Source organism: Peromyscus eremicus, chromosome 10 (genome assembly GCF_949786415.1).
Source record: "Peromyscus eremicus chromosome 10, PerEre_H2_v1, whole genome shotgun sequence".
Taxonomy (NCBI): domain Eukaryota; kingdom Metazoa; phylum Chordata; class Mammalia; order Rodentia; family Cricetidae; genus Peromyscus; species Peromyscus eremicus.
The window spans coordinates 10727712-10755196 of NC_081426.1; the positions used below are offsets into that span (position 1 = coordinate 10727712).

Below are 27485 nucleotides of genomic sequence, written 5' to 3' on the forward strand. Positions count from 1 at the left end.
CTGCCTCCGTGTACCCGCCCCCCATGCACTACCACCCTCTGTGAATTGTCACAATCACAGCTGTCTGAGAACCCCCGTAGCTGTACGCACAGAGACTGTCCTCGTCTCTGGACCCTCTCCAGACCTAACGGGCACACTGCACAGGAGACCACAGACCGGGCAAGGGCAGGCCACAGGGCACTGACTTCAGCCACTCAGCTGAATCCTGAGGCAGCCGACTCCTCTGCTAGGTACAGAAATGGGGCCACACACTTCCACATTACATGGTCAGAAAAGACATGTGAAAGGAAGCCTGTTGGACTGTGAAGGAGGGAGGGGACTGACTGAGGGAAGGGCTGGATTGGTCTCAGACTTCTCCCCGGCACGCGGGCCAAGGCTAAGGGTGTTGAGAGCGTCCTCAGCCTGCCACCCCTCCCCCACAGTGCCTCCAGCCTTTCTCCAGTCTGAGCTCCGCAGCCATTTCTTGTCACTGCTGAACAATAGGCCTTGCTGGCAGCTGGCAGCCTGGCCCTGCCTGGGAGGTGGGGGAGGTCTGGAGAGCTATGGGGCCCGAGACAGCCAGCCTGCTGCAGAGAGGGTTCCCAGCTCCAGGGACAATATCACCATGTGTTGCCCCATCCCGTCCTGCACATGCCATGCCATCCCAGATGCCTTGAAGGCTGGCACCTCAGGGCATTCAGGAGCTTTTGCAAATCCGTGAGGCCTGTAGCCCAGGGCCAGCCCTCCCACTGTGATGAGAAACGGGGGAGAAGGCAGTCTCCTCTTGCCCTCAAGGGGAGGTGAGTAGCCTGAAGTCACCCCGCCAGGGCAGGAGAGCCTGGCAACACCTGGATTGTTCAGTTCCCCCCACCCCCCACCCGTTCCTTAAGGCAATGATGTAGGGAATAGTCAGGAGACACACACACACACACACACACACACACACACACACACACACACACACACACACTGGGAAGGAGAGGAGTCTCCAGGCCTCCAGACTGAAGCCAAGGTGTGCAGTACTGAAGAGACTCAGGAGGCCAAGACAGAAGTGCTTACCTGCAGGTGTGAGACCAGCCCGGACACCAACTGTTTCAATGCACACAAATAAAAACAAACTCGTTTAGGGCTAGAGGGAGAGAGGTGCACAGGCTTGGGATGGTGACAAAGGGTACAAACAAACTCAGGGAGTCTGCTTATGAACCAAGCCGAATGCTGTCCCTCTGAGGCCTCGGCCACCGTCACTTCCCTTTTCTGTTCTCACAACCATAAATCAGGCTCCTTTGAGCAGAAGCCCCACTCCCAGGCCCCTTACAGGTCTTGAGCTTTCTGAAGATGTCCGTTCCTATGTGACTTTCCTGACTGCTGTCCCCTTTGGCCCCTCCTCCCCAGCTCTTGGTGACCCAGGCCTCCTGGGGCACCCAAACGCACTCTTCCTAGAGGTCCCTTTCCTTACTGAAAGCCCTGAGCCCGTCTTGTCTGTGGCTGACACTATCTTAAGCGTTGTGAGGGTTGTAAATGTCAGAGTTTGGTAATGCTTTTCTGGAAAGGGCCAAATGGCAACTCTTTGAACTATGAGGGTCAACTGAACAGCGCAGCTGTGCTGTGGAGGCAGACACCAGAGGTGACACACAGTTAGTAAGCATGACCATGACCTAGGACCACTTTATCGCTTCTTAAAACAAGCAATGTGTAGCTCGTGGGGGTGTGGTGTGCCAAACTGTGGCAAAGAGGAACATCCCAGGGGTTCTGTTCTTCAGAACTGCCGTGTTCCGGAGAAAACCACACGCAGCCAGTCTGAAGACAGGGCAGGATTTGCCAGTGGTCTTTGCCACATCCAGAACCCTGCAGGAACTCAGGAGACTGGTTCTTAGTAGGGGGGTGCAGAGAGGCATTCATGGACAGGCATTTGAGGTTGGCCTTGAACTGAGGTTGTTCCGCACAAGCGAGTGGGAGCAAGGGCACCAAGGCGGTGTGCTGCTGTGTGCCAGGGATGGGGCTGTGCTGATGATGAGCAGGGACCTGGGACAAGCAGAGGCGAGGGCTAGGTGCTGGGCTTCTCACTCTGTAGAGGAGTGAAGAGCCACCCCCCACCCAAGCCTTCTCCACCTGTTTCTCTTTTTCAAGACAAAGTCTCATGTATCCAAGTTGGAACTCAAACTTTGATCCTACTCTGCTGCCACTTCCTGGATGCTGGGGACAGATCTCTGGGCTTCACGGATGATCTCTCCCAACTGAGGGGCATCCCTAGCTCCTCCTGGAACTACATGCCAGGAATAGTCCTGGGCACAAAGGGCAGAAGAGATATTCTTACCTTGCTATCTTAAAGCCTTTAAAGGACTCTGGAGGCAGCGTGGCTGATCTTGCCCTTGTATACCTGGAGGCTGAATGGCTTACCAAAGCTGCATCACCAGTCAAGAGCAGATGCCCATCATCTCAGGTTTGAAGAGGTCTCCACTGGACCACCTGACCTTCTGTCCTGTGGTACTTTGCCAGGGCGTCAATAACAAAGGACCCAATCCAGGTAGACTCAACAAGAGGGGCTCACTTCTCTGGAGGCTAGAAATCCAAGATGAGGATGGCAGTAGGGTTGTTCCTTTGACGGCTTATTTAAGAAAGGCTTCCTCTGCGTCCTCTCTAGTGGCTTGCTGCCACCCCATTGCTCCTTCATTTGTAGAAATACTGCCCCCATCTCTGCCTCTGTCTTCACACAGCATCTCCACGTCTGCATGGCTGCCCCAACAAGATTTCTAATCTCACTTATCTCTGTAAAGACTGATACTCAATGAGTCCTATTCTAGGATACTGGAATCTAACCTCTGTGGAGAACAATTCAGTTTACAGCCCACCCCCATCCCCTGCCTTCCACATTCCCAAGCTGATTTAATGGAGCACGTATTTTTCACTTCTCTCATACCTACCCCTTGCTGCCTCACCAGCTAGCAATGGCCCAGCTGTCAAGGAATGCCTGGACATCCCCACCCCAGTTAGCCCCTGAAGATGGCAGGGTGGCCCAGACTGTCATTAACACATGACACCCAAACCACCAGGACAAGGAAGACCAGTGATGCACAGACATGGACACCAGCAGGAGGTGATGACAGAGGGTACGAGTCAGAGAAGCAGGGACAGGAAGGTGTCAGAATGGACAGAGAGGCTGGAACTGAAGGCAGGCTTACTGTATGGGGCAGAGTTGAGCCCGAGGTGCCCAGGTGGCCTACTGGTGGGTAGGTCCCATGGAGAATGGCCAATAGAGAGAGACTCTGCACCTCTGCTGGACAGTCAAGTCCAACAGCGGAAGGGGTAGGGGCTAGCCACAGGTTTTCAAGTCCCGAGTGGGGGTGGACGATTGGCTCAGGTTACAGACAGGGTAGAGGTAAAGATGAAGCCTGGACAGAGCTGGGGCAGAGAAGGAAAAGTGAGGAGGGCCTCGAGAAGCCTGGGGAGCAGCAGGACAGGAGGAGTATGGGCATAGCACACTGGAGTTGTACCTCAGTGGGACCCAATAGTCACAACACAGGCCGGCGGGACTCCAGTCAAAAGAAAACCATAAACACGTCTCATCCTTTAACTGTTTATTGTATAATATAAAACTACAAAAGACCGCTCATTTCCATGTACATTTAATCTGTCCAATTGTTTAGAATACAGCCTGAATGAACCTACATTGAACACAGCCCTCTGGGTTCTGATGTGACATCTGTAATATTGCATAGAAAAGGCACAGCTCTCAGGTCTGTGGGGAAGGGTCACACCTCCTTTCGATAAAAAGCCTTCCTCAAAATCCATGCACCCAGCATGTCCCTATGGACAGTTTCAACACTTCAGTTGTACATATGGACTACTTTTCCCTTCCAAATTCCCCAAAAGAAGTCCAAAAATTGTATTGGCTTTGTCTGCAAGAGCATTTGATCCTGGCTAATTTTCAGGAACCATGTAGACTCGTTCTTGGAAGCACTGGAGACAAGCGCACACGGGCAGATGCACAGCCCGCTGGCATCCAGGGGCGGGCCAGCACGAGAACCAACCATTCACAGCTAGGACAAGTCAGATACGCTCTCTTCTTCCTGCGATTTTCAGAAACATATAAAGGTCCAATTTGTAAGAGCAAAGTCTCAAAATTAAGACAGTTCACATGGAGTAGGACAGTGGCTGCCCAGGCAGGCTCCTTTTGACGCCTGTCATTTAAGAAGGCTGCCCTTGCAGTATTCATAATTCATTGTTTACCGCAAAGGTGGTTAATAAATTTAAGCTTTAAAAATGATCCGTAAGTTGATACTTTGGCTCTTTGGAGCTTACTTCGTTAAGAAATTTTCCTTGATTGACCTCAGGATGGTTGGGGCACTTCAAGGGGCCGAGGCGGTAAAAAGCTCAACTGCTAAAGACCCCCGAGCGGTTGGGAGGCTGTGGCCGTTTCTCAGCCTTTGGTATGAAGGTAGGTGCCTGTGTGTTGCCCCTTCCGTCATAAGCGAAAGTGCTACTAAGAAACTTTAAAAAATTGTCAACCCTTTTATGCTTGATTTTCTTAAAAATTTAGAGGTATTAAAACACTCCTCATCCACACCTTTTGCATATTTTAAATAGACCCATATTGGAGATGAGAGTGAAAATGAATGTGGACTGTGTATGTATGAAGAGACAGGGTGGGGCTGGCTTGGCTCCCCTTTCTAATACAGATTTACATTCCTACAAGAAATACATTCCTACCATACATTCTGCATCATACCACCCAGATGTTGTTAGAGCGCCACAGAAAAATAAATATATTTACAAAGGAAAAAAAAAAGGAATAAATAACTTATGGGGAAACCACCACTTTAAACCTCTCAGGATTCTGCTCTCACCTTGTCACTTCATTGCACATCACTGTCAACAACTGCCTCTCAGGCCCCGGCACCCCAGGCTGCCTGCCTGGCTCTGGATGCCACCAACTGTCTTTGTGAAGGCAAGCCACCACCGCGGCCAGGAAGCACCTGGAAGCGAGTCCCACACTCAAACTGGGACTGGGGGTTACACTCTGGCTCCACCTCTTTCTTCCCCGCTGGGACATCACTTAATATAAAGAGGACAAGAAGTCAGTCTGAACTTTTGACGGGCTTGCTCTTTCTGGAAATGGGCCGTTCGTTTCCCACGCACGTCTCGAGACTAAGCACACGTGCCTGACACTGGTGGGTGGCTGTTTTGATTTGGAAGCCCGGTCTTACGAATGCACTGGAGTCAGAGAACTAAGTTTGGGCCACGCTTCTCTGTGCTTATTTGAACTGCTGCCCAACATATGGGATCGTTTAAAGACACGATTTGCTAATCCAACAAAAGTACAGTTGTTCTAAGTTACTGTAGATCAGTTTTTGACAATGGCAATCAACTGCTCTGTGCCATTTTTGTTGGGAAGAAGCAACACTACTGTATATGCACACGTATGCAGATGTGTGTGGCATGTGGCCAGTTCACAGGGTCCTCCAGTTCTAAAACACAGACGATGGGTAGACCTGCTTTCTTCAAGGAAGTGAAGTTCTTAAAATGGACCAGCACAATGAGAGCTGGAAGCATCAACAACCTCGCCTTCTCATGGTCCCTGCTCCTACACCAAAGGAAGCACACACGTGCAGCGTGAGAGGTGTGTGTGCAGGCTGCCTGCAGTGGACAGGTGCAGCTGGATGGACTGCTCACCGCTCCAGAGCTGGGAAGCAGCCTTTCAAACACGCACACGGGAAAAGGTAAACGGGGTGTGAAAGGACAGTCATCACACCATACACAAATCTTTTCCTTGGATGAGCAGTTCCTTCATCACAAACACATTTGCTTGCCATGTGCATTATAAAAAATAAAACTATCTATGGCTTGTTTAAAGTGCCATTTATAAACTTATCTTTTTAATTGGCCAAAAAGACCCAATTGTATCCATGGCAAGAAGTGAGCAGAACTGGTGACTGAATATTGACAAATGACCGACAACAAAAACAAAAACAAAATCCCATAATTTAAAACGTTTTAAATAAATATAAAAGTTACTCCTAAGGAAGCCATCTGCATAACAATCTAGGCCATAAGCTGCACCGAACAGCTGAAGCCGCTACAGAAAGAAGCCCTGCCCACAAGGACGGCGGCCGGCGGACCTCAGCAATGGACGTGACACCTGAAACACACCAGGACAACTTGGGACAGCACTGGAAAGAAGAGCTGCTTGGGGGGGGGGGGGGGGGGCAGAGCACGCCGAGACTTTCTCGTCCTGTATTCGGGTATAAGAGCTGTGTGAAGTGTGGTTAAATTAGCAGTTAATGAAAGAAAGCAACCAGACTGGACACCGTGACATGTGACAGACTGCGGCTCTGGTCACAGATGTTGAGAGTGCATCCCGGCTGGCTGAGGTGAGCGGAGCTCACTGTGGTGATCATGACGATGCCATTTGTAGCTCTTAGTAACAGAGGGAACAAAAGCTCCAGGGAAAGGACACCGGGAAAGACAGTTCAGCAACATGATGGATGCCTTCTGGGGAGGATTTCTTCTCTATGAGCCCTAAGCACTGAAGTAGGGCTCAGTGCTCCTCCTCCATGAGGAGGTCGGCTGCTCGTTGTAAAATTGTTATGTAAAATTGTGGTCTCATCATAAAAGCTATGCCCAAGGGGTAAGACCGGGATTTGCATTTTACAAAATTAAAACAAAAACGGTTAAAAGAGCAAACTTGGCATAAATACAGTCTTCTTCTTACTTCCCCCACCCTTGAGACAGGGTTCTCACTGTATAGCTCTGGCAGGACTCGAACTCACAGAAATCCACCTGTCCCTGCCTTCCAAGTGCTGGAATTAAAGGGGTGCACCACCACACCTGGCCACAAGTACGCTCTTACACAAGATGCTAGAGCCTCTGCTCTGAAGAGGAGCTAAGGGGACCGCCATATCAACCCCAGGACCCGCAGCCATCTCCCGACAACTGCTTAATGCAAGTGTGATGAGCAGACAGGGCTCTGGCTTTGGAAGTCACAGTACTGGCGGGTGATCGTGCCAAGGGCTGGTGCTTGTGAAATTTGGGTGTCAGATCACCTGGCCCTTTATTAAAGCGCTGTGTGTATTTGCATTTGGGGACATCAACTGCAGATTGATTTGATCCAATCTTCTCTTGCACCATACACATATAAAACATTATAACTCTATAAAAGTACAAGTGCAACTTGTACAGCTTACGTTTGCAGGAACTATGTGAGCAAATCCTATCAAAATAGCTATCTCATATGTATAAACAGCATTTGTTTTTAGAAAAACAATATCATAAACTGCAGAATCTGTACAAAAATATAAAATAAATTTGGGCAGCAGTTTTCTAAACAGCCATGTAAATGCAACACTTACGAGTAGTTAATGCCTCTAAAAAGGCGGAATTGCCAAGTCAACTTACACAGGGCAAAACGCCAGGAAGGGTACTGAGATTATCCAAATAATATAGATATATACTCTTTTTACCTCTTGCAATAAAACTTATAGAAAAAATAGACAAATATGCACATGCAATTTACAGCTTTTCCAACCTAACCCTTGTGCTTCGCTTGAACTGTTCGCCCGAACAGCTCTCCACTTGAACCTTTCAGCGTTAGCGACCCAGTGTTCACACGTGGTCTTCTCTCCTGCGCCAGGCCGGGGGTCTGTGAGGAGCCCGCTCAGAGAGTGTATTAAAAGTGGTCACACGTGAATGAAGGCACTCCAACTCTGCTCAAAGGAAATACTAGTGTGATCCTTTTGGAAAACTTTCTTTTTCTCTGAAAAAGGCAAGCAGGGTTCCATGCACAGTGAGGACAAACTGTCAGGGTGGGGGATGCTTGCGGGACCTGCTTAGGCAGTCTTAGGACCCGACAAGCACCTCCATGATGTGGTCGAGCTCTGTGAGATCCATTTTGAAAGGCTGACTTGGGGCAACGGGCTGACTGCTGTAGGGGGCCAGGGTCTTGAGGAGGTCATCAGCAGACACGGGGGCCATTTTCGAGGCTGTCCCTGACGTAGGCGTGCAGGGGTCAAAGTCATACATGGATGTGTCAATGTCAGCAAACAAGATGTCGTCCAGGGTCAAGTCTGTCAGGAAACCTGTGGACGTTGTTATTTCAAAGTTCCCAGGCAGAGAGTCCATGAATCTTGAGTCATCTGTGCGGCCTTCCTGGGGCCCCTCCGGTTTCTGGATGCTGGACTCACTGGAGGTTCCTTTTGGGCTGTCAGGCGCCACTGACGCCACGGCAGCCTCTGTGGAGGTAGATGTGGGACAGAGCTCCTCGATCTCATCCAAGGCAGAGGAGAAGCTGTCCTTTTCGGGTGGGAGGGCTGGAGAAGAGAGTCTGGTGGGAGCTGCAGGCTGTGCAGCCTGCAAAGTGCAGAAAGTGTCATCGTCATCCTCTAGCAGAGAGGCGGGGGTGAGGCAGGCCTCCAACGGTGTAGTGCTTCCTAGGTCACAGGGGTGAGCAGGAGGCGAGGCCAGGTGGGTGAAGGCAGGTGGGGCCTCCCTGTAGCTGTCGCCCAGCGAGTCGCTGGGCTGGGGAGTGGGGGTGAATGCAGGCCTCAGGCTGCCTTCCTGCTTGAGTTCCTCCTGGATCCGCCTCAACATGTTGTTAATTAAGACAGTCTTCTGCAAGCTGGGCTCCGTCAGAGGCCTGTGGTTATAGAGTTTCATAAGGGAAATGTTGAAGACAGTCTGACGCTGTAAGGTGTAAGACACCCTGGATGGACCATCAGAGGGGGGCACGATTTTGCCTTCCAGCCCATCTTCATGCTCATCAAACTTCCGTTTTCCTCCTTTGCCCAACATATATCTACAAAGGAGAAAGACAGGGAACAGCGTGAATCACATGCAGGCTTATTTCCACCATGGAGAAGGTGCTGACTGAGAGGTTAGGATTAGAGGTTAGGATTGGCTGCGCAGACTCCTGCCCGGGTTACGCAGGAAACAGGCGGATTCACTGGGGGAAGGCTGCACACAGAAGCAGGACATCCACCCTTGTACGCCTGCAGAGCGATTTTATCACTAGGTAATCCTGGCCAATGTACTGTGTGAGTAATGTGTACAACACGAGGCAGAAGTTAGGAGTTACCATGGAAACCATGATTTTTACTTTCTCAGTTCATGTGCTTGCGTTCCATGCCTAACATTATCACACAGGTTCAGGCCCCTCCCCCAAATGGATTTATTTTTAAGCTCCAGAACATACAACGCACAACCTCAGCAGACAGAGGTGTTACAGACTACAGCTTGAACACAGCTCAGACAGTCAAAAGCATCAAGTTAGAGAAGGGAGAACACACACAATTTTGGTAGAACCGTGTGTGCTTTCAAAATGTTTTTCCTTCCTCATTATGCAGAGCCTTCCTGCCTGTCGGGTGACATGTGGTGAGGCTAAATGACCTCAGAGACTGAGCTGCCGCTGTCTTCATTCTAGACTACGTGGAATGCATGTCTCCCAGGCCGGGTTTCTGCTTGGCTGTTTGACCGCACACGGCTTTGTATGAACACACCTGCTTTAGTTTTAAAGTAATCTGCTTCGACTCGAAGTCCTGCTACTTGGACACCAGAACCACATCATAACCAAACACCTACTGTGACTCCAAAGACATCTGGGTATCTAAAAGAGATACCGACTTTATACCAGCCCTTGGGACTCGGAGGAAGGTTAAAGGGAGGTCCTTTTGTGAACACTGCAGCCTTCCCAGTCCCCACAGCCCCTCTGTCAGCCCTTTCAGAAGAAGGTCTGCTGCGGAAACAAGCTCCCAGGACAACCCTTGCCCCACATGCTTACTATCTCGTTTCTGTTTTACATCTTTGGATTGCGTTCTTGGATGGAATTCAAAATCCTTGTGCCTCAGCCTACCAGGCGCTGGGTTTACAGCCACTCACCACCACGCCCAGCCCAACCTGGCTTCCTAAGCACTCAGTCAAGAAAGCTGGGCTTCTGTGGGCCACACTAGCAGGCGTGGTTCTCACTCAGCCAGGTCCACTGCTCACTCCTCTGCAGCACTCACTCCCCCTGGACCCACGGGAGCCCTCTCCACAGGTGCCTGGGAGTCACTTCATTTTCCTCTCACTCTTAGAACACGTCATTCCTTCTCTAACACTTGGGCACTCCGCATCCACAGTCTCCCGGGTGGGAGGAGTCACCACATGAACCTCCTCCTGTGTCTCACACGGCCGTTTGAACTTCTAGTCTGGTCCTGAAAGGGAATGAACACACTTGGGTCTTTCAATCCTGTTTAAAGGAAGGCCATGCTGTCCACCCACAAAGCAGACAGACACACGGGAGGCCAGGGAGTGTGGCGACAGCTGCAGCCTACCCATGCCAACACTGGTTTGAGATCTGCTGATGCTTATAGAGAATGTGGAATTACTTGTATGAAACCATTTCCCCTCATTTCGTAAGCATTAACAAGATGGGTGTCAATCATCAGGACCAAAGACAGCAAGCAGCCAGGTGTTCTCAGACAGGAGGGTCTAGGAAAAACAACTGGTTTATCTTCCACCTCTCTCAGAGTCCCCACCCGGTGAGTCTCACTTGGACGTCTTCTTTGCATTGGATATTTCCTACCTGGAGTATCTGTACTCATTTAAACTTGATAAATCAGAGAAGAGACTGTCTTATTTCACTCTGCAAAACACAGTGCATCAGAATCATTACCAGACAACTGGATTTTGAAGTGTATAATTGTATTCACATTTATATGTGTATCCGTTTACAATTTAAGCATTTAATACTCTCAGAAAAAAAAAGTGTTACTTTGGCTAGAGCTTGTAAGTGCATTTAATTTGCACAAATATGTCATGCACATCCTAGACCAGCATTTCTTAAACTACAGTTCATGGGCTAGCCTGTGAACGGTATCCATTCAGATGACGTAAGCAAAGATACCATATTACTTGGGGGGGGTGTCGCAGCAAAATCACAAAGTAACTGTTAGGTGTGCGAATCTAACCCTACACACAAGCTTTTACAGTCTTTTTTTTTTAACTTCACTTTTCAAATAATTGTTTTTATGCTTTACTGAAACTCACAACTGACTGGGCAGGAAGTGGGGCTATCTACCAAGATGGCCTATCAGCACAGAAGTTTGAGAACACTAAAATACAGCCATGAGCAAATCAGAAACTCACTGCCACTCTGCACTTTTACAGATTTTCGGCAGTAAAGATGACCTTAGGTAACAGGGTGTAGAGCCAACCATTAATATGAAACTTGAGTAGATGCTTGTTACCAGAGTAAAATAGTAATGTCTATAGTTTTGTTTCCTCTCTTCCTTTCTCTCCCTCTCTGTTTTGTTAGACGAGATCTCTGCTGACCAAACTGAACCAAACTTCTGACTTAAGCAATCTGCCTTTCTTAATCTCCTAAGTATCTGGGTTATAGATCCACTACCACAGTACTTGTTCAGTAACACACTTCTTTTTTTTTTTTTTGGTTTTTTGAGACAGGGTTTCTCTGTGTAGCTTTGCGCCTTTCCTGGGACTCACTTGGTAGCCCAGGCTGGCCTCGAACTCACAGAGATCCACCTGGCTCTGCCTCCCGAGTGCTGGGATTAAAGGCGTGCGCCACCACCACCTGGCAACACACTTCTTTTTAAAATTAATTTATAAGGCCGGACGAGGTGGTACATGCCTTTGAGCTCAGCACTCAGTGAGTCAGAAGTAGGTAGATCGGTGAGTTTAGATAAGTGTATGTGTGTGCATGTGCATCTGTGGCGGTCAGGGATGACCGGCTGGAGGGAGTTCTACCCTTCCACCATGGGTCACTCAGAGGTGAAGACTCTCTCAACAAGCCATCTTTAGAAAGAACTGCCACTTCTACGGCAGTCACACCTACGGCTGCAGTGATGACTCAGGATTAAGAGCACTTGTTACTGCTGAGACCCAGAGTTCAGTTCTTAGCACTTCCACGTGATGCACAACATCTGTAACTAGTTCCACGGAACCAGATACCCTCTGCTGACCTCCAAGGGCACCAGGCACACACATGCAGGCAAAACACACACACACACACACACACACACACACACACACACACACACACGATAAATCTAAAACAAGAGAAAAACCCACGCCCGGGCTGTGGGATGCTGCAGGCAGTAGCACAATCCCCACAGCTGAACAGCGTCTGTGGGGATGTTTTCCATGTGAGAAGCAGCTAACTTCCAATTAGAATGAGCATCTGGCTAGAGCTGCATGCTAACCCTGGTGTTTAGGAAAGCCTATGGAGGTATCTGTAATGCTGCCTTCAACAGGAGGGTGACAGGTCCCTGTAAGCAAAATCTGTGAACAGGACTAGGTAGACAAGTTGAATCTTGGGTGTTCTTCAAGTGTGTAAATAAGGACTTCTGGTGGATTATGTCTCAAAACAGGCTTACTTTCATTTTTCTTTTGTATTGGAAGCAAATAAAAATGGCTCCACACACCCAATCAAACCGCAAAATGTCCACAATCTAGCTAAGCCATATAGAAAAACAAAACTCAACAAAACCAAAGGGAGGATTCCCCCAAATCTGATTAATACAAGGTAACAGCCTCACACCTTGACAGCTCCACAGAGACGGGGCTTTGTATGCCCCGATCTCCTTAAGCAAGACATAACTCAATGAAGACGCGGCATGCCCTCAACAACCAGTCAGCACACGGCCAGGTGCATGGCCCCTTCTGGTCGCTCTGGGCCTGGCTCAGGCTTACTGAGCCAGGGTGGCCAGCTCCTCAGAAGCCTTTCTCCTCAGACACTCAGAAAAAATAACAATAGCTCCTTGAGGGCGGCTGGAGAGGCACACGTGACCTTTCAAAAGGCCTCACAAGGGCAGCCTGCTGAAGCAGTAGCAGGAGCTCATTAAGGGATTCCTGGGAAGGCTAGGAAGGGCTACCCTCCCGAGCAGAAGGGCTCCAGAGTCATGGCCCTCTAAAGAGGCACTGGATCCTAGCCTGCTTGCTCAGATACCTGGGCTTTGATGCTCCACTTTGTCCCCTCTCTCAGCTTACAAAGAACCAAATCTGCCCAAAGCCCCGAAGAGCCACTCGGCGAAGTCAGGTGGATGGTCCTTCCTTTCCTCTCCTGCTACCCAAGCCTAAAAACTATCAACAGCTGCTTTTCTGGCTCTTACGGTCAGGTCTGAGATGTGTGAGGCCCCTGCCCAGTGGTTAGGAGCAAACTTGACAGTGGAGCACTCTGCTGGGTATGTGCCTCCGACAGGGAGCTGCCCCCAGCCTCGTCAGTAGTTTGTGACACTGATCTAGGAAATACTAAGCTCAGCAAACTGAAAAGGATAGAAAAGGACACGTACTGGTAGGAAAACAAACAAAAGTGAACTGTGTTTACGGTGCATGGTCTCTACTGTACAGCTTCGCACAGGACACCCCTAATGCTCAAAGCCTCATTCAGTTTACTCCTGGACCCAAACAACCAAAACACTGCAACAGAAAAAAAGACATTTTGTTGAGGTTGATGCCCCAAAGTGACAAGTGCCAGTGTAACTTTCCTCAAAAGACGAAGGTCTAGACTCTAGACAGAAAGCTTTTACCTGCTACCCATGGTCCCACCATTCTGGGTCCTGAGAAATCCCCACAGTGTGGGAGTGTGACTGTTGCCCGAATGATCGGCAGAGACCCTGTGGAAGCTGGCTTGGCAGTGCCACTGCATGCCTGTCAACTACCTCCAGACTGTAAGGCCCCTAGGGGCACAAGGAATCTGTTTTGTTCACCTCAGTACTCTTAGGTCAGGGCCCCTCCCTGACACCGAAATAGTCCTCAGTAAGTGAACAGAGTGGGAAGGACGAACAGACGCAGCGGAGCAGCAGAGACGTGCGAAGCGGAAGCAGAGATGTCTGGGTGGATGAGCTCCTGACGAGCGGGAATGAGAGGGGACGCTTCGCACCTCAGAGTGGGAGGGAGGGAGGGAGAGAGAGAGAGAGAGAGAGAGAGAGAGAGAGAGAGAGAGAGAGAGAGAGAGAGCGCGCGAGCGCGCTCTGGCCTGGAGACCCCACCTGTGAGCCCTCACTCACCCCAGTCTCCCACTCAGGGCAAGCGCCAGCCTCAGCCCTGGCCTGGCCAAGCACAGGTGCGTGCTCCTGGAGTTCCCAGGAGATGCTGGACTGTCATCTCTGAGAACCACAATGTCCCCGGGCTCTGCCAGGCCACCTCACACTGGGCCTGAGCACACCACTCCTCACAGGCCGGACTGCGAAGGCCTCCCTTTCTGTTTCTAAGCAAGCAGGGCAAAAAGCAACGACCAGCACTTGATGACAGCGGACAAGCAATCATCTAGACTAGACGGAATGCTACACGCCCAAGGTCCAAAGATTAGGTTGTCCCTGTGTTTAAGGGGTGACACCCCAAAGCCTTTATCTTTAAGGCATCCAGACTCCTCCCCAAATGCAATGTGAATGTTAAAAGTTACCTGTAGTTCTTTTCCAACTATTCACAAATGATATCTTCCTTTTATTTTTTAAATCACTGTCCTTTAATGTTATATGGACTGTCAAATCAAACATCTATGATTTTCATGGGACAAATAGAAAAATCTTACAAACTAACATTTGCTGTCTCCTCTACCCCCTCACCAGAACAATGGCTTTCACTGCAGGATTACCTCAGCCCATGGCCCCAGGGCTGCCTAGTTGACACCTGCCAACTTCAGGATGGGCTGCACTTTGAAGCTTTCTCCTGCCCAAGAAGACTGGCAGACTCTGTGCCAGTCGAAAGGAGATGTAAAAGTTTGTTTTAACTCAATTCCTTCCAAACAGTGGTCATTATACCCGACAGGAGAAACACACTAAGACTTCTTTTACTTCTTACTCAGACAGGATCAAAACTGGTACCTGAGCCCCAATTTCAAAGAAAGGAGATGACTGGACAAGATATAACTAATCTCATATCCAACTAAAGCATCAAAGAGTACTAAGAGTGAGCAGATGGGGCACTTCAAAGAAGTTACAAGGCAGGGGGCATGTAGGTCCTGTGAGGCTGGCCACGCTATCAGATCTCCTGGAATTGGAGTTACAGACAGCAGTGAGCTGCCATGTGGGTGCTGGGAATCAAACTCAGGTCCTTTGAAGGAGAAACTATTGCTTTTAACCACTAGGCCATCTCTCCAGCCTGGTCCATGATACGGTTTTTCAGACATCAGTTATAACACCACACTAACCCATGGGGTCTTCAGAAAGTCACTTCAAAGAAGTTACAAGGCAGGGGGCATGTAGGTCCTGTGAGGCTGGCCACATTCTCTGGTATGTCCCTTTTTCCTTGTACAGGTCCAGTGTGGCCACTGATGTGACCATGGGCTGCTGGAGAGACCAGCAGCACCAATGCCGACCCCTCACCCCAGGCCTCTACACCAACTGACTACTTTTGAAGAAAAAGAGGAGCCAGGAAAGAGGGCTCCCAAGAGAATGTGAGAGACTCCTCACCTGCATCTGGTGGTGCCAGGGCCCTCAGCTCTTGCCTAACTAAATCAACTGTGTGGCAGGATTCCAGTCTCAGAGGCAGAGTGGGAGAGGCAGTGAAGGTCAGTAAGGGGGACCTCCTGCAAGAGTACCACCGAACATTCCAGTTGTGCCTAAATCACCTGGCCCGGGACCACCTCTAGGAAGGGCAGCACTCAGCAGGCAGATAGAGCTCTGTGAGCACAAGGCCAGCCAGGAACTCCCGGTGTAGACCAGGGGAGTTCCACACATGGTGAGCCCCAGTCTCAAACAAACAGCCAAAGAGATAGGTAGAAGAAGGTTTTCCCTTTAATGAGATACTGTACTTTTCTTTTCTACCCCCTACCCCACCCCAGCCCAGCCCCTCCCAGCCACCGGTCACCAGCCACTGGGTCTGCCGCCATTTCTGAGGCCCAGTCAGGAAAGCAGAACTCTTCCTCTTTTTTTCTGCCTCTCTTTCAGAGGCTGGTCAGAACCTAAGCATGCTTTTTCTGATACTCAGGCTTCCTTATTCTTTCCAAAGCCTTCCTCTTGCCCTGTGGCCACTTGTCCTGTGTCTGACTGCCATCCAGTGTGAGCAGGGCTTTGTAACCCTCTCTTCCAGTCTCCTCCTGTGGGCAGCCGCTGACATTTACAGATTCTCTGCCCGGGGGTCTTTTAAACTCTGGTAAGTGTCCTTGAGCTTCCTCTGAACTCACTCTTACATTCTTCACTAAGAGGACTAAGGCCCCCATGGGGCACCCTATTTCCACTCTATCAACAGTGGCTAAAGTTGGGCTAAAAACTGTGTGGAAACAACTTCTGAAACAGAATCTTCTCAGTTCCTTGTCTCCACTTTGGTGTCCTGTTGAGGTGGTCCAAATGAAGAGCTCTGTCCCTGACAGAGCACCCCTACCAGCCTGGCCTTCCCTGGCATGTGTCGTAGGGCCGAGGTGGCAGCAGCTGGCTGTGAGGAAAAGCCCCATCCCGTTTCAATGGGGAACCACACTGGCTTAGGTAGCTTTCCACACTTAACATGTCACACCCTGAAGAACACACCATACATACTAACAAACCCGATCGTATCTAGGCTTTTCACACTCTGCTTCCCCTCAAGGCACAAAGCCGAGCCAGAACAAAAGGAGCTCACAGCAAGGAAGTGGTGCTCAGGGATGCTGGCAGAGCCAGAGGGGCCCACGGCAAGGAAGTAGTGCTCAGGGATGCTGGCAGAGGGGTACATGACAGGTGGGAATGGCATGAGGGCCCTGGTCAGGGGAGCAGTGGCGACAGAGAGCAGTCCACAGGGAAGGAGGCCGTCTCCTGCACACAGGGAAGGACAGCAGCACTCCTAACCCTCTCCACCGTGCTAGTGACAAACTGTCGGAATCGGGAAGATATTATTTTTAAACTAAAGCCTACCCAGGGTTTCAGAGGTCTCTGCAGTAACATCCATGCTAATTGGTAAGTAAGACAAAGCCTCCCCTAACGAATCAGCGAGGTAATTATAAAGCCACTCACTAGATCAGCCAGTCCCCCGTGCTCACCCAGGCTGCTGAAACCCGACACCCGCCTGGCGGCTCCACTCAGCCTGGCCCGCAGTCCCGCAGGCCAACCCCGCCCACCCCGCCCGCGGCAAACTCCCAGCCCTCCTGAGGGCCACCACAGGCCAGGAGATAAGCTGAGCCGGCCCGGAGGCCAGCCTCCATGCATATTTAGACAAACAACTTTACCACGGGGGGGGGGGGGGGGTGGGGGGTGGGGGTGGTCCCTAATGTCCACATTTTAATAAATTTTAGCTTTTCTCTTAGTGTTTTCACGTCTCTATTAAACTGGGTACAATTTCTAATGTTGGTTTGTCAAATAGTATCATTCCACTTAAAACAAAAGGAATTTTAACAGGTGACAACCAATCACACTGAGTAAACAAGAGTCAAATTCTAGAAGTCAATCCTTCTTTAGAATAAAGAAGATATGGACGAATGAAGTATGCCTTGTTGGTAAAAATCTGGAAAGCAAAACTAGCTTTTAGAACATGTCAGCGCTCTGGCTTTTCTGTCCCTTGGAAACTTCAGGTTGCAGTGCCAATCCTAATAGATCGAGGACACTAGTCATCGTGGAAGGATGACAGACGTGCTCACAATTCCGCTACTGCACCCCACAGCTCCGGCCAACGGCCATTTCTGAACTTACAGTTTCACAGAAACATACCCAACATGATTTGAGGCCTCAGGCTGGATAGAAAAATACTCCAGAGACAAGATCAACAGAACGGTGGTCCCTCTGAAACTGGTGAGGGGTACAGGCTATGCACTGTACTTTAACTTCTGAGTCTGTCTGGAATTTTCCATCAAAGATAAACAATACATTTTAAAAAAACACCTCTACAAGTAAAAAAAAAAAATCACGCACAGCAAACTTCTTACACGAGAACCGCATTAACTCTATAGGCATGTTTACACAGAGGAAAGCTCCTGATGTCCTATGTAAACAAGCATGCCCAGTGCAAACTGGAATCCTATAAAGGCTGAAAGATAGCACCACATATACCCACAAGGGGGCGCCACAGAGCAGCAAGGCACCTTACAACTCCGTCAGCTCCCACCTACAGCGTTCTCAAAGCATTTACATTTCCAATTCCAGCTCTGATTCAGGTATCCACGGGACAATGCTAAACGCTAGAGGCCTTGCCAAGACCAAACTAAATTATATTATGCTACTGCTTGTATATAAGTAACACCAGTGCTTCAGAAACCATGGACCATAGGACCCCTGGAGGATTACTGAATTAAGAACACACACAACAACAAGCACCAAGTCGCGAAGCTGAACTTGGAGGAGGTGACAGTTCAGACGTCCAGTGGGGGCTCTGAAGCTGACTTTTAACAACACAGCCAATCACCTATGTCTACAACTATGAATTTTACCAGTATAGCCACTTTGAATAACCCTCTTGCATCTTAATAACAGTAAATCATTTCCGCACCAAACAGATAATGCTTCAGGTAGCAGGTATTTGAGAAAACCCTCATCATGAACATGGAGGAGAAGCCATTTAATTGTAAAATGTAAGGCAGTTAACCTCAGGGATACAGGGAAGCAAGTAACTGTGTAATAGCTGGGATTCCCTCTATCACAAGCTCAGGTTATATGATGTTGGTTCAGTAATAATGCTTTTAACAGATGAGCTAGTCTCCTCTTCCCATTTGAAAACCAGTAACTATAAACATACTGTAATGCTTTACAGTATGAAGCTACTCCTAACCATCCAGTGTCCAGGGTACATCTTCAGCATCCTGCATCTACAGCCTCATCAGCATCAAGGAATCCTCAGGTTTGACTCTTTTCCCACAGGCCTGCGTGCCAGGGAAGCTGATCCAATTGCCCCCTCCCCCATTCCCAGGCATAATGAAAATATTTTTTCTCCTGTATTTATAATTGCTTAGCTGGGATTCTGGTTTCAACCCTCTTGTAGCATCTTTTCCCTAAAGATGCCTTGTTTTTCCCTCACTTGAGTGATCCTTAATAAACGATGTCAAGGGAAAATAAAAAAGATGAGTAGAAACCAGATGATTTGTCAAAAAGCATGTGAAAGTTTTCCTTTTTGCTTAAAAAGGCTCACAAACAGCCATACTAACACAACAACTTTAAGGCCAATTCAGTGAAAAATAAAACTGCATTTTAGTTAAACCCAAAGGTTGCTTTCCAGGTTAGCTAACTACCCTATCACTAAATAAAACTGAAGAATGCAACCACAAGAAATATTTATATCAAAGTGCTTCTTAAGCATTCAAAGATTAGCCAGGCGGTGGTGGGGCACACTTGTGCACTCAGGAGGCAGAGGCAGGTGGATCTCTGTGCGTTCAAGACCAGCCTGGTCTACAGAGTGAGTTTTAGGACAGCCAGGGCTGTTACACAGAGAAACCCTGTCTTGAAAAACAAAAACAAAAACAAGCAACAAAAAGTTAAAAGATTTAGTTGAAAGAATGGATGCTGAATTTGAGGCCCATGTAAGTAACCTACATTTTCAGAACATTTATTGTAATTGCCTTTATGAATTAGGTAGACAACAGGGGCTACAGAGCCAGCTCAGTGGTTAGGAGCACTGGCTGCTCTTCCAGAGGACCTGGGTTTGATTCTCAGCACCCACATGGGCTTACAACCATCTGTGACTCCAGTTCCAGGGGATCTGGCACCGGTCTTCTGGCCTCTTTGGGAACTAGGTATACACGAGGTACACAGACACACATGTAGGCAAAACACCCATACCCATAAAATAACAAAATAATTTAAAATGGAAGAATTAGGTTGGCAAGGTTTTACAAAGACAATTTCAATTCTGTATCATATACTTGGAATAGTTAGTTCACTTAGTAGAAAAAGGTAATGAAATGCAAACTAAATGAAAATGCAAACTAAAAGGCAGTGAATACTTTGTAAAAATAGTAGTCATTTTTTTCCAGGCTGTTTTGAGATTAAAAAGTTCCCTCAAGGACCTCAGAAATTCATAACTTATTGAAATTTAAGCAAAGTCAATTAGCTAAATAAATCAAAATAACCAGGGTGCCACATTAAGTATAGTAAATATTTATTTCTAAGGAAAATAGTTAATAGCTCCACATCCACCACTTGGAGGCATCAACCCTTACGGAAGGCTTCCCTTAAGCCCACCCAGCTAACCATCCCTAGCGCTGTTTGTCCCGCCCGCCGGCCTTTGGGAGCTTTATGGAAGCAGAGGGCCACTGAGAAACTGCACTTTAGACTTGTCATCACCTGCTGTCACACAGCTAGGAAGCACTCCCAGCAGAACTCCACTTCATTTTGTATTTCTGGTCATAGTAAAATAATTTTTTAAAACTAGTGCGCATGCCTTTAATCCCAGCACTCGGGAGGCAGAGGCAGGCAGATCTTTGTGAGTTTGAGGCGCGCAAAGCTACACAGAGAAACCCTGTCTCGGAAAAAAAAAAAAAATTGTCCTGTGCTTACCTAGCTTATGCAAGACCTAGGGTTCCATCCTCGACATTACAAAAGTCACTTGATAGTTTGTCCAGGCCTCAGCGGTCCTGGCACTTTCCTAGCATGCCTGAGTTCCCTCCCTGGCACTGAGGAAGAGGGGCAAAGACACCCAACTGCAGAAAGGCTGACCACATTTCACCAGCAGAGAGTGAAAATCTTCTGCTGAAGCCGTAGTACCCAGCTTCTGCCAGACAGGCTTCTGGGAATGTAAAGACAGACCCAAAGACATATTGCAGGCACCAAGTGCTCAAACCAAGTGTCCCCTTCAAAGAGGAAGAGGAACCTGAAGAGCGAGCACCCAACAGCCACCGCCTGAACATCTCATTCGTGTGGCTCAAATTGTCCGCAAACCTGTTCTGGTTCAGAGACGACCTTGGGACTTTCAGATTCCCTGAGCCTAACTTGGGCAACACTTCTCAACACAGGGGTGGGGTGCTCCAGCAGTCTACTCCAAGCTCAGAGCCAGCATGGGCTGGAACGATAGATAAGCAGTTAGCCACAGAGGAGAGCACAGGGCTAGAAAGTACATCTGCAGCCAGGGACCGTCATGAGAGCTGTGTGAGCACAGTCCAGTTGTGTACACTTCACTATGACACCAGTGTACAGAGGCCACTGTCATCACAAGGCTGTGAGTGTGTGTGTGTGTGTGTGTGTGTCCTAGAGACAGAATCCCCTTCCCTTCGCTAGTCTAAGGGAGACTCCTTAGAAGAAAATCAAGTGTGGGCTAGTGGCTTCTCAGGCAGTTGCTTATGAAGGCTTTTAAAGGTCCAAAGAAAAGCTTCGGTTAGTTAGGAAATGTGCGAAGTTTTCCGCAAAGACACAGCTGTAGTATTGCAGATGTGCGTGAGTTTTAAGAACTTAAGTTTGCTGCTCCTTAGAGTTACTAGAGAAACGAAGCTGCCTTTGGGCACCTTAAACTAGTCAGACTGGCTATAGCAGTTGTACAGCCTGCTGCGGCTCTGTCCCCCGCCCTCTCCCTCCAGCCCCCACCCCCACGTGCCCACACAGTTCAGTCCACTCCGTGAGGCACCGCCAGCTCCACCTCACCCATCCCTGTTCCTGCCATGCCTGCCGGGACGCAAGGCCAGCTCCACCGAGAGAGACCAGGCAACTTCATTCTGAACAGAAAACTGCAGCCGGGCACAAGGCAGCTTAGGCGACACTGATTTCTCCAACAGATCTAGAAAGCCCTGGTGCTTGCTTCTGCCAATCACAGCAAGGATTTTCAGTTGAGTTCAGATGACGGACAGCGGCCCTGAGAGGGAACAAATGAACTTTCCCGGCTTGCAGGACCCTCAGACTGCAAACAGCCACCTTTCCAGAAGCAAGTCTGTATAGTCCAAGAATGTATTTGTTTTGTTCTATTAAAAATCATGTATTTTAAAAGATATCATGCTGTCTGTATCTTGAAATGTAATTTATACATTTTTCAAAGGAAATTTTTGGACAGTCAAGCATGTTTTTGTCTCATGATCTTGGTGGGGGGGGGGCAACAACAACAAAGAGTCTCTTTATTATCCAGAATAGGAATGCCGTCTTATTAGGCTGACATATGCCATTCACAGATTCACACAAAGAATGAACTGCTAGTCAGTGCTAACGGAGAAAGAAAGACGCAGCCCCACACAACGAGTGATGGACGCTCGGGGACAGTTGTGTTCATAAGGGTTTCCAGTATTTGTGCAGGACAGAAGTCTGCCTTTAACACTAACTACACTGGCTATTTAAGACAACATTTTTTTTTCTCTTTAAAAAGCAACCCAACTTTGGTTAGTTGTTTCATTCTGAAATATTAAAATCAAATTAAATACCCAGACACTTCTTAAACAGAAGTCACAGCCTGTTAAGTTTCTGACAAATGTTTATTGAGTATTTATTCGTGGCAGATAGAAAATACATTACTTGTGCACATACAAGTGTTTTAAAACTTTCATGCCGGGCGGTGGTGGCACACGCCTTTAATCCCAGCACTCGGGAGGCAGAGCCAGGCGGATCTCTGTGAGTTCGAGGCCATCCTGGGCTACCAAGTGAGTTCCAGGTAAGGCGCAAAGCTACACAGAGAAACCCTGTCTCGAAAAAAACAAAAAACAAAAAACAACAAAAAAAAAAACTTTCATGTGTTACTGGTCAGAACTAACTGATGAGCCTGAGAGATGGCTCAGACGTAAAAGTACGTGCCACTCAAGCATGGAGACCAGAGGTCTCCCCAGAACCCAAGCAAAAGTCAGAAGGAAAACTGATTCCACAAAGTTGGCCTCTGACCCTGCATGAATCCTTCCTCCATTGCGCGCGTGTGTGCGCGTGTGTGCATGTGTGCACGCACGCACGCACGCACGCACGCACACTTTTTAAAAAAATATCTAATAGAGAGACGTGTGAAGGCCAGCATGACCCTAAGTGCCAGGCCATTTTCACTTAAACTGAAGCATTGTCTTCTGGTATCTTTAACATAGGTCTGATCTTTGGACTCAACAATCAGACACGCCCCTACCTCCTGCAACTAGAGCTCTCTCTCTCTCTCTACAACACGCCAAAACAATTAAAAAAAAATCCACATCTGCTAAGTTTAGGAAATTCTCTAAGTTCACTCTTCTGAATACATACTCACCTACTGTTCTGTAAATAATACTGGCTAAGTGGTCTTCATTTTGAAAATATGAATAAAATTAAAACAAAACTCACCCGGGCGGTGGTGGCGCACGCCTTTAATCCCAGCACTCGGGAGGCAGAGCCAGGTGGATCTCTGTGAGTTCGAGGCCAGCCTGGGCTACCAAGTGAGCTCCAGGAAAGGCGCAAAGCTCCACAGAGAAACCCTGTCTGGAAAAGCAAAAAAACAAAACAAAACAAAACAAAATTAAAACAAAACTCATACTTTGGCCGAGTGGTGGTGGTACACACCTTTAATCCCAGCACTCAGGAAGCAGAGGCAGGCAGATCTCTGAGTTTTAAAAAAATATTATTTTTTAAAATATTATATTATATTTGAGGCCAGCCTGGTCTACAAAGGACAGCCAGGGCTGCACAGAGAAATCCTGTCTCAAAACAACAAAACAACAACAACAAAAACAAACAACATCTTAAGTGAGGTCATCAGAGCACTGTTTAAAGTAGGGGCAGCCATAAGGTATCTGCTGTCACACATAAATTTAAGTGACTTAAAAACAGAAAAGTGTATGTTGCTTACTATGCTGTTATTAATAACCAAGTCTTAGTGACTGGGTAAATTTTGTATTTCTGTTCCTTAATTAAATTTTAAAAAGCTTTTATGCAGGAAAATTCATCAATGGCAATGTAAAGATTTTCTAAATCTGAGTCAAAATCCTTCTCTCAGTTCTCTACCAGAAGCTGGTCTGAGCAGCTGTTACCTAGGAGTCCGTGACCCCCGCCTGACAATGGAACTCTTCTAGGACCCCTCCTGCTGTGAAGTGGATGTGATAAAATGAGTCCCTTCTCCTACCTGTTGAAATAAAGTAAGGAAGAGAGCCAGGTGGAGACGGGGAAAGTAAGCTACCAAGTCCATTTCTTAAGACTTCTCACTAGAGAGCACACACTGCTGGACATATTTTAATTAGGAGAGGAAAGACATGGAAGCCCGCTTACCCTGAGACCAAACACTTGGGGCCTGGAACCCACTGTGTAGCCCAAGCTGGTCTTCAACTCCTACAGACCCACCAGTGCTGGGATTACAGGGTTTGCCACCACACCTGGGCCAGCTCCACAGATTTTTAAGTGAAGAAACGTACAAAAAACCACCAGGAAAGTAAGGATCCACGATTATTCTTGTTCATGCCAGAGTTGGGATCTTAGTATTTTCCCCCTCAAATAAAAATAAAGTGGTAGTAGAGGGGGTGGGTGGAGTAGCACCTAGGGTGAGGTAAGCAGAGTTTGTGCACGCGCGTGCACGTACGTACACACGTACACACGTACACACACACACACACACACACACACACCATCCCCCACAGCAGAGCAGCCCAGGGCTCTCAGGTGTGTAGCCCTCCAGGAGTTAAGTAGAGTCCTGGTCTACCTCACTCTAGTCAGTAACAACAATTAGAAAAAGCAACCTTGAACAGCTAGGGCCTTGGCAATCCTACTGGTGACTACAATTTCCAGGCTCTTGACACAGGTTCTGAACACTTAACATATATTGGGAAATCAAAAGCATGTTTCAAGAACAAAGCTTGAAAACACTGACCCTCCCTTAAGGCCAACTAAGGTTTGACCAATTCTACTCAAACACAAACTGCTATTTCTGAGGGTGAGTGTCTTAACCCGCTGCCTGGAAAAACCTACTTTCCACTCCTAAAACTACTTAGTTACAAGCAAAAAGTTACTCTAAAACAGACCAGACCGTCTCATCCTTTTGCGAAACTTAACATTCAACTCTCAACTCTATTGACTGCTGCTATTTCTGCTAAAGCTAAGACAATTTATGGTCAAGAAAAAAAATGAACAATTCAGTACTTTCTCCCGACGCAATGGTTCTCTGAAGGGTGCCCAGTGTCAATGGTACAAAGTCTACGCGTCGGGACAGCTGGCTCCCCTCAGCACCGCCCCCCCCCCTGCCCCGTCATAGGCGGTTACCACCAAGATGACTTGTAGATTTCTAATTTAAAAACCAGGGAGGCGTTAAGTTTAATATACATTTGGTTCCAAAATCAATTCACTTGGGTACGGGGGAAAAAAAGAGGGTGAAGAGAGCTGTTTTAACCCATGACCACCGGGAAACTCTCAAAACACAAGATAGCAAGTTGGATGCAAACTCAGACACGGAACTCAAAAGTGAAGCAGCCTCCGGGCCAGCAACGCGAATCTTAAAAAAAAAGTCTCGCACGTCCGCAGCACCACAGCCACCACAGCGAGCACAGCCACCCCAGCTAGCTATAAAGGCAACAGCGCCCAGCCCCAGCCGCCCGGCTCCTGCCCCGGGTCGTGACAGTTGGGGTCTCCAAGCGGCCGGCGGGTGCGCCCCAACCTGCCCAGCCCGGCCTCCTCCGCCTTGGGCTCCCGCCTGGCCCAGCCCAGCACCGCCCCCCGCCCGCCGGAGCCCAACCCCGGGGAGCCTCAAGCTCGGCCGGGAACTCACCACAGGCAGGTCCGCCCGGAGCTAACGCATCCGAGGGGTTTCCACCCACCCCTCAAGCTATGCCCGCTCCATGCGGGGCGCCCCGCCACGGGGCCGACGGTGGCTGGGAGCGCGCGGAGAGGCCGGAGCTACCACTCCGGCGTCCTCTGCCTGCGCGTCAGGAACATTATACAATGGTGGAGGAGGCGGCGGGCAGCCGGGAGGAAGCAGGAGGCGGGCGGAGGGGACGCCCGGGCCGAGCGAGCCGCGGCTCGTGCTCCAGCACTAGCCGTGCAGGAGTGACGTCCGCCTGCGAGCCTCCGGCGAGCTCCGGCCAGGCCCCGTAGGCCCCGCCCCCCGCCTGGCCGGGCCCCGCCCTGGCAGCCCCGCCCCTGCAGCCAGGCCCCACCCTGCCTCCCTCCCACCTCAAACCGCAGGCCCCGCCCCGCCCCTGCTCCACAGGTCCTGGCCCCCGCAGGCCCCGCCCCCAGCTGGTCTGGACCGCCCCAGCCTCGCAGGCCCCGCCCCGGACCCGCCCTCCACGGGCGGTGCCATAAATGCAGATTCCGGCCGGGAGACCGCTCAGGAAGGGGCAGGCGGGCACCAAGCTTCTGCGGACAGCTCTGTGGACCGAAGGCACAAATAGGAGAGGAAGGAACCGGGTTGCTCAAGCCGAGGGGCCACTACTACCACTATAACCCCCACACACTGGAAAACAGGCAGATGAGGGAGCGGGTGGTGACAAAGGCGCAGCGCGGGCAACAATCCGTAGAGGAGCGAGACCACAAATATGACAGGCATCCGAGCTATTCGGCCCTTGGGCCGGACGGCGGGAGGGTAGGGTCCACCAATGGCCCTAGATGTCGGAATGGGGGGAGGGGTCAAGAGCCCCATGTGGAGCTGGCGACGGAAAAAGTTCGACAGGCGAAATGGGTCACCAAGTAATACCTTTGGAGCCGGACAGATCTGAGTTGCATCCTGTATGGAGACCCAGCAGCCAACCGGAGGGAAACCAGAGGCGTTGTCCTCTGCCCACAAGTTTCACGCTGATAGCCTTAACGTTCCCCTTTAAGAAACAAAAAACAAACAAACAAACAAACAAAAAAAACCCTAATGTTTTTAACTACTCAAACTTAGCAGGGGACTTTGTATTGTCCTTAGTATTAGTATGGAGTGCATGTGTCTAAGTGGTTCGAATTTAAGAGCACTAAGAATTTAAGAGCTCAGCTGGAACATTTATGATTGCTTTAAAAATGACAGGTACATTCTGCATAAAGATATTACAAAAGTAATTCAGGCACCTCAAATTTTTGGCTGCCACCCAATCAATACTTTCTTCCCACTTTGCTGTTTAATGGTCCACTACACTAGTTATATTTAAGGATAATAAAGCTTTAAGACTTAACATAAAGGTCTTACACATAAAGACACATTTGGACCAACTGTTCTGTAATGATTTATCAATCAAGTTGATGATCTTATCAAAATTAAATATGAGTTAGTGCCAGGTGTAGGATACCTACACTAGGTAGGCAGATCTCTTAGTTCATGGCCAGGCTGGTGTGTGTGTGTGTGTGTGTGTGTGTGTGTGTGTATGACATAGACAGTTCTAGGCCAGCCAGGACTGCATAGTGAGAAGCTGTCTCAAATAACAATAGTAACAATGTGGGCAAAAATGTTAAAGGAGACATCAGGTTTTATCAGTAAGGGAAGTAAAAAGGTTTTGTTGTTGTTTGTTTTTAGTGAACTCTTGGCATCATCAAAATCTCATACAGATGTTTCATTAGGTATAACCAATATCAAAAGCTAATTGTCTATCTCTGGCAAGTCATTATAATAGCATTTAAAACTGGCATCACAGAAAGTATGCTCATGAGGCCCTATGAGGTCTTGTTTGGTTTACGCCGAGGTGGCATAAAATTTTCAAACGTTTTGCTAGAGAGCCAAGCTATTTTTCATTTCTAGAGTTCTGCCTTTGAAGACAACATAACTACTCACAGCTCCCTACCCACCCACTCAGACTTTCAGCGCTCACT

General features: G+C 48.8%; 1 protein-coding gene across 3 annotated transcripts in view; it reads right to left on the reverse strand.

Moving 5' to 3' along the window:
• Positions 1–7704: 7704 nt before the first annotated feature.
• The window catches only part of Sertad2 (SERTA domain containing 2), a 111412-nt gene continuing 91631 nt past the window's right edge, over positions 7705–27485 (reverse strand). For 2 of the 3 annotated variants that reach the window (XM_059275388.1, XM_059275387.1), the window contains exon 2: positions 7705–8767. In XM_059275388.1, the coding sequence (XP_059131371.1) occupies positions 7813–8763 (951 nt within the window). In that variant the 5' untranslated portion in view covers positions 8764–8767 and the 3' untranslated portion in view covers positions 7705–7812. Of the gene's footprint in view, positions 8768–25470; positions 25734–27485 lie in introns of those variants that run through there. The other variant, XM_059275389.1, reaches the window with a different exon arrangement.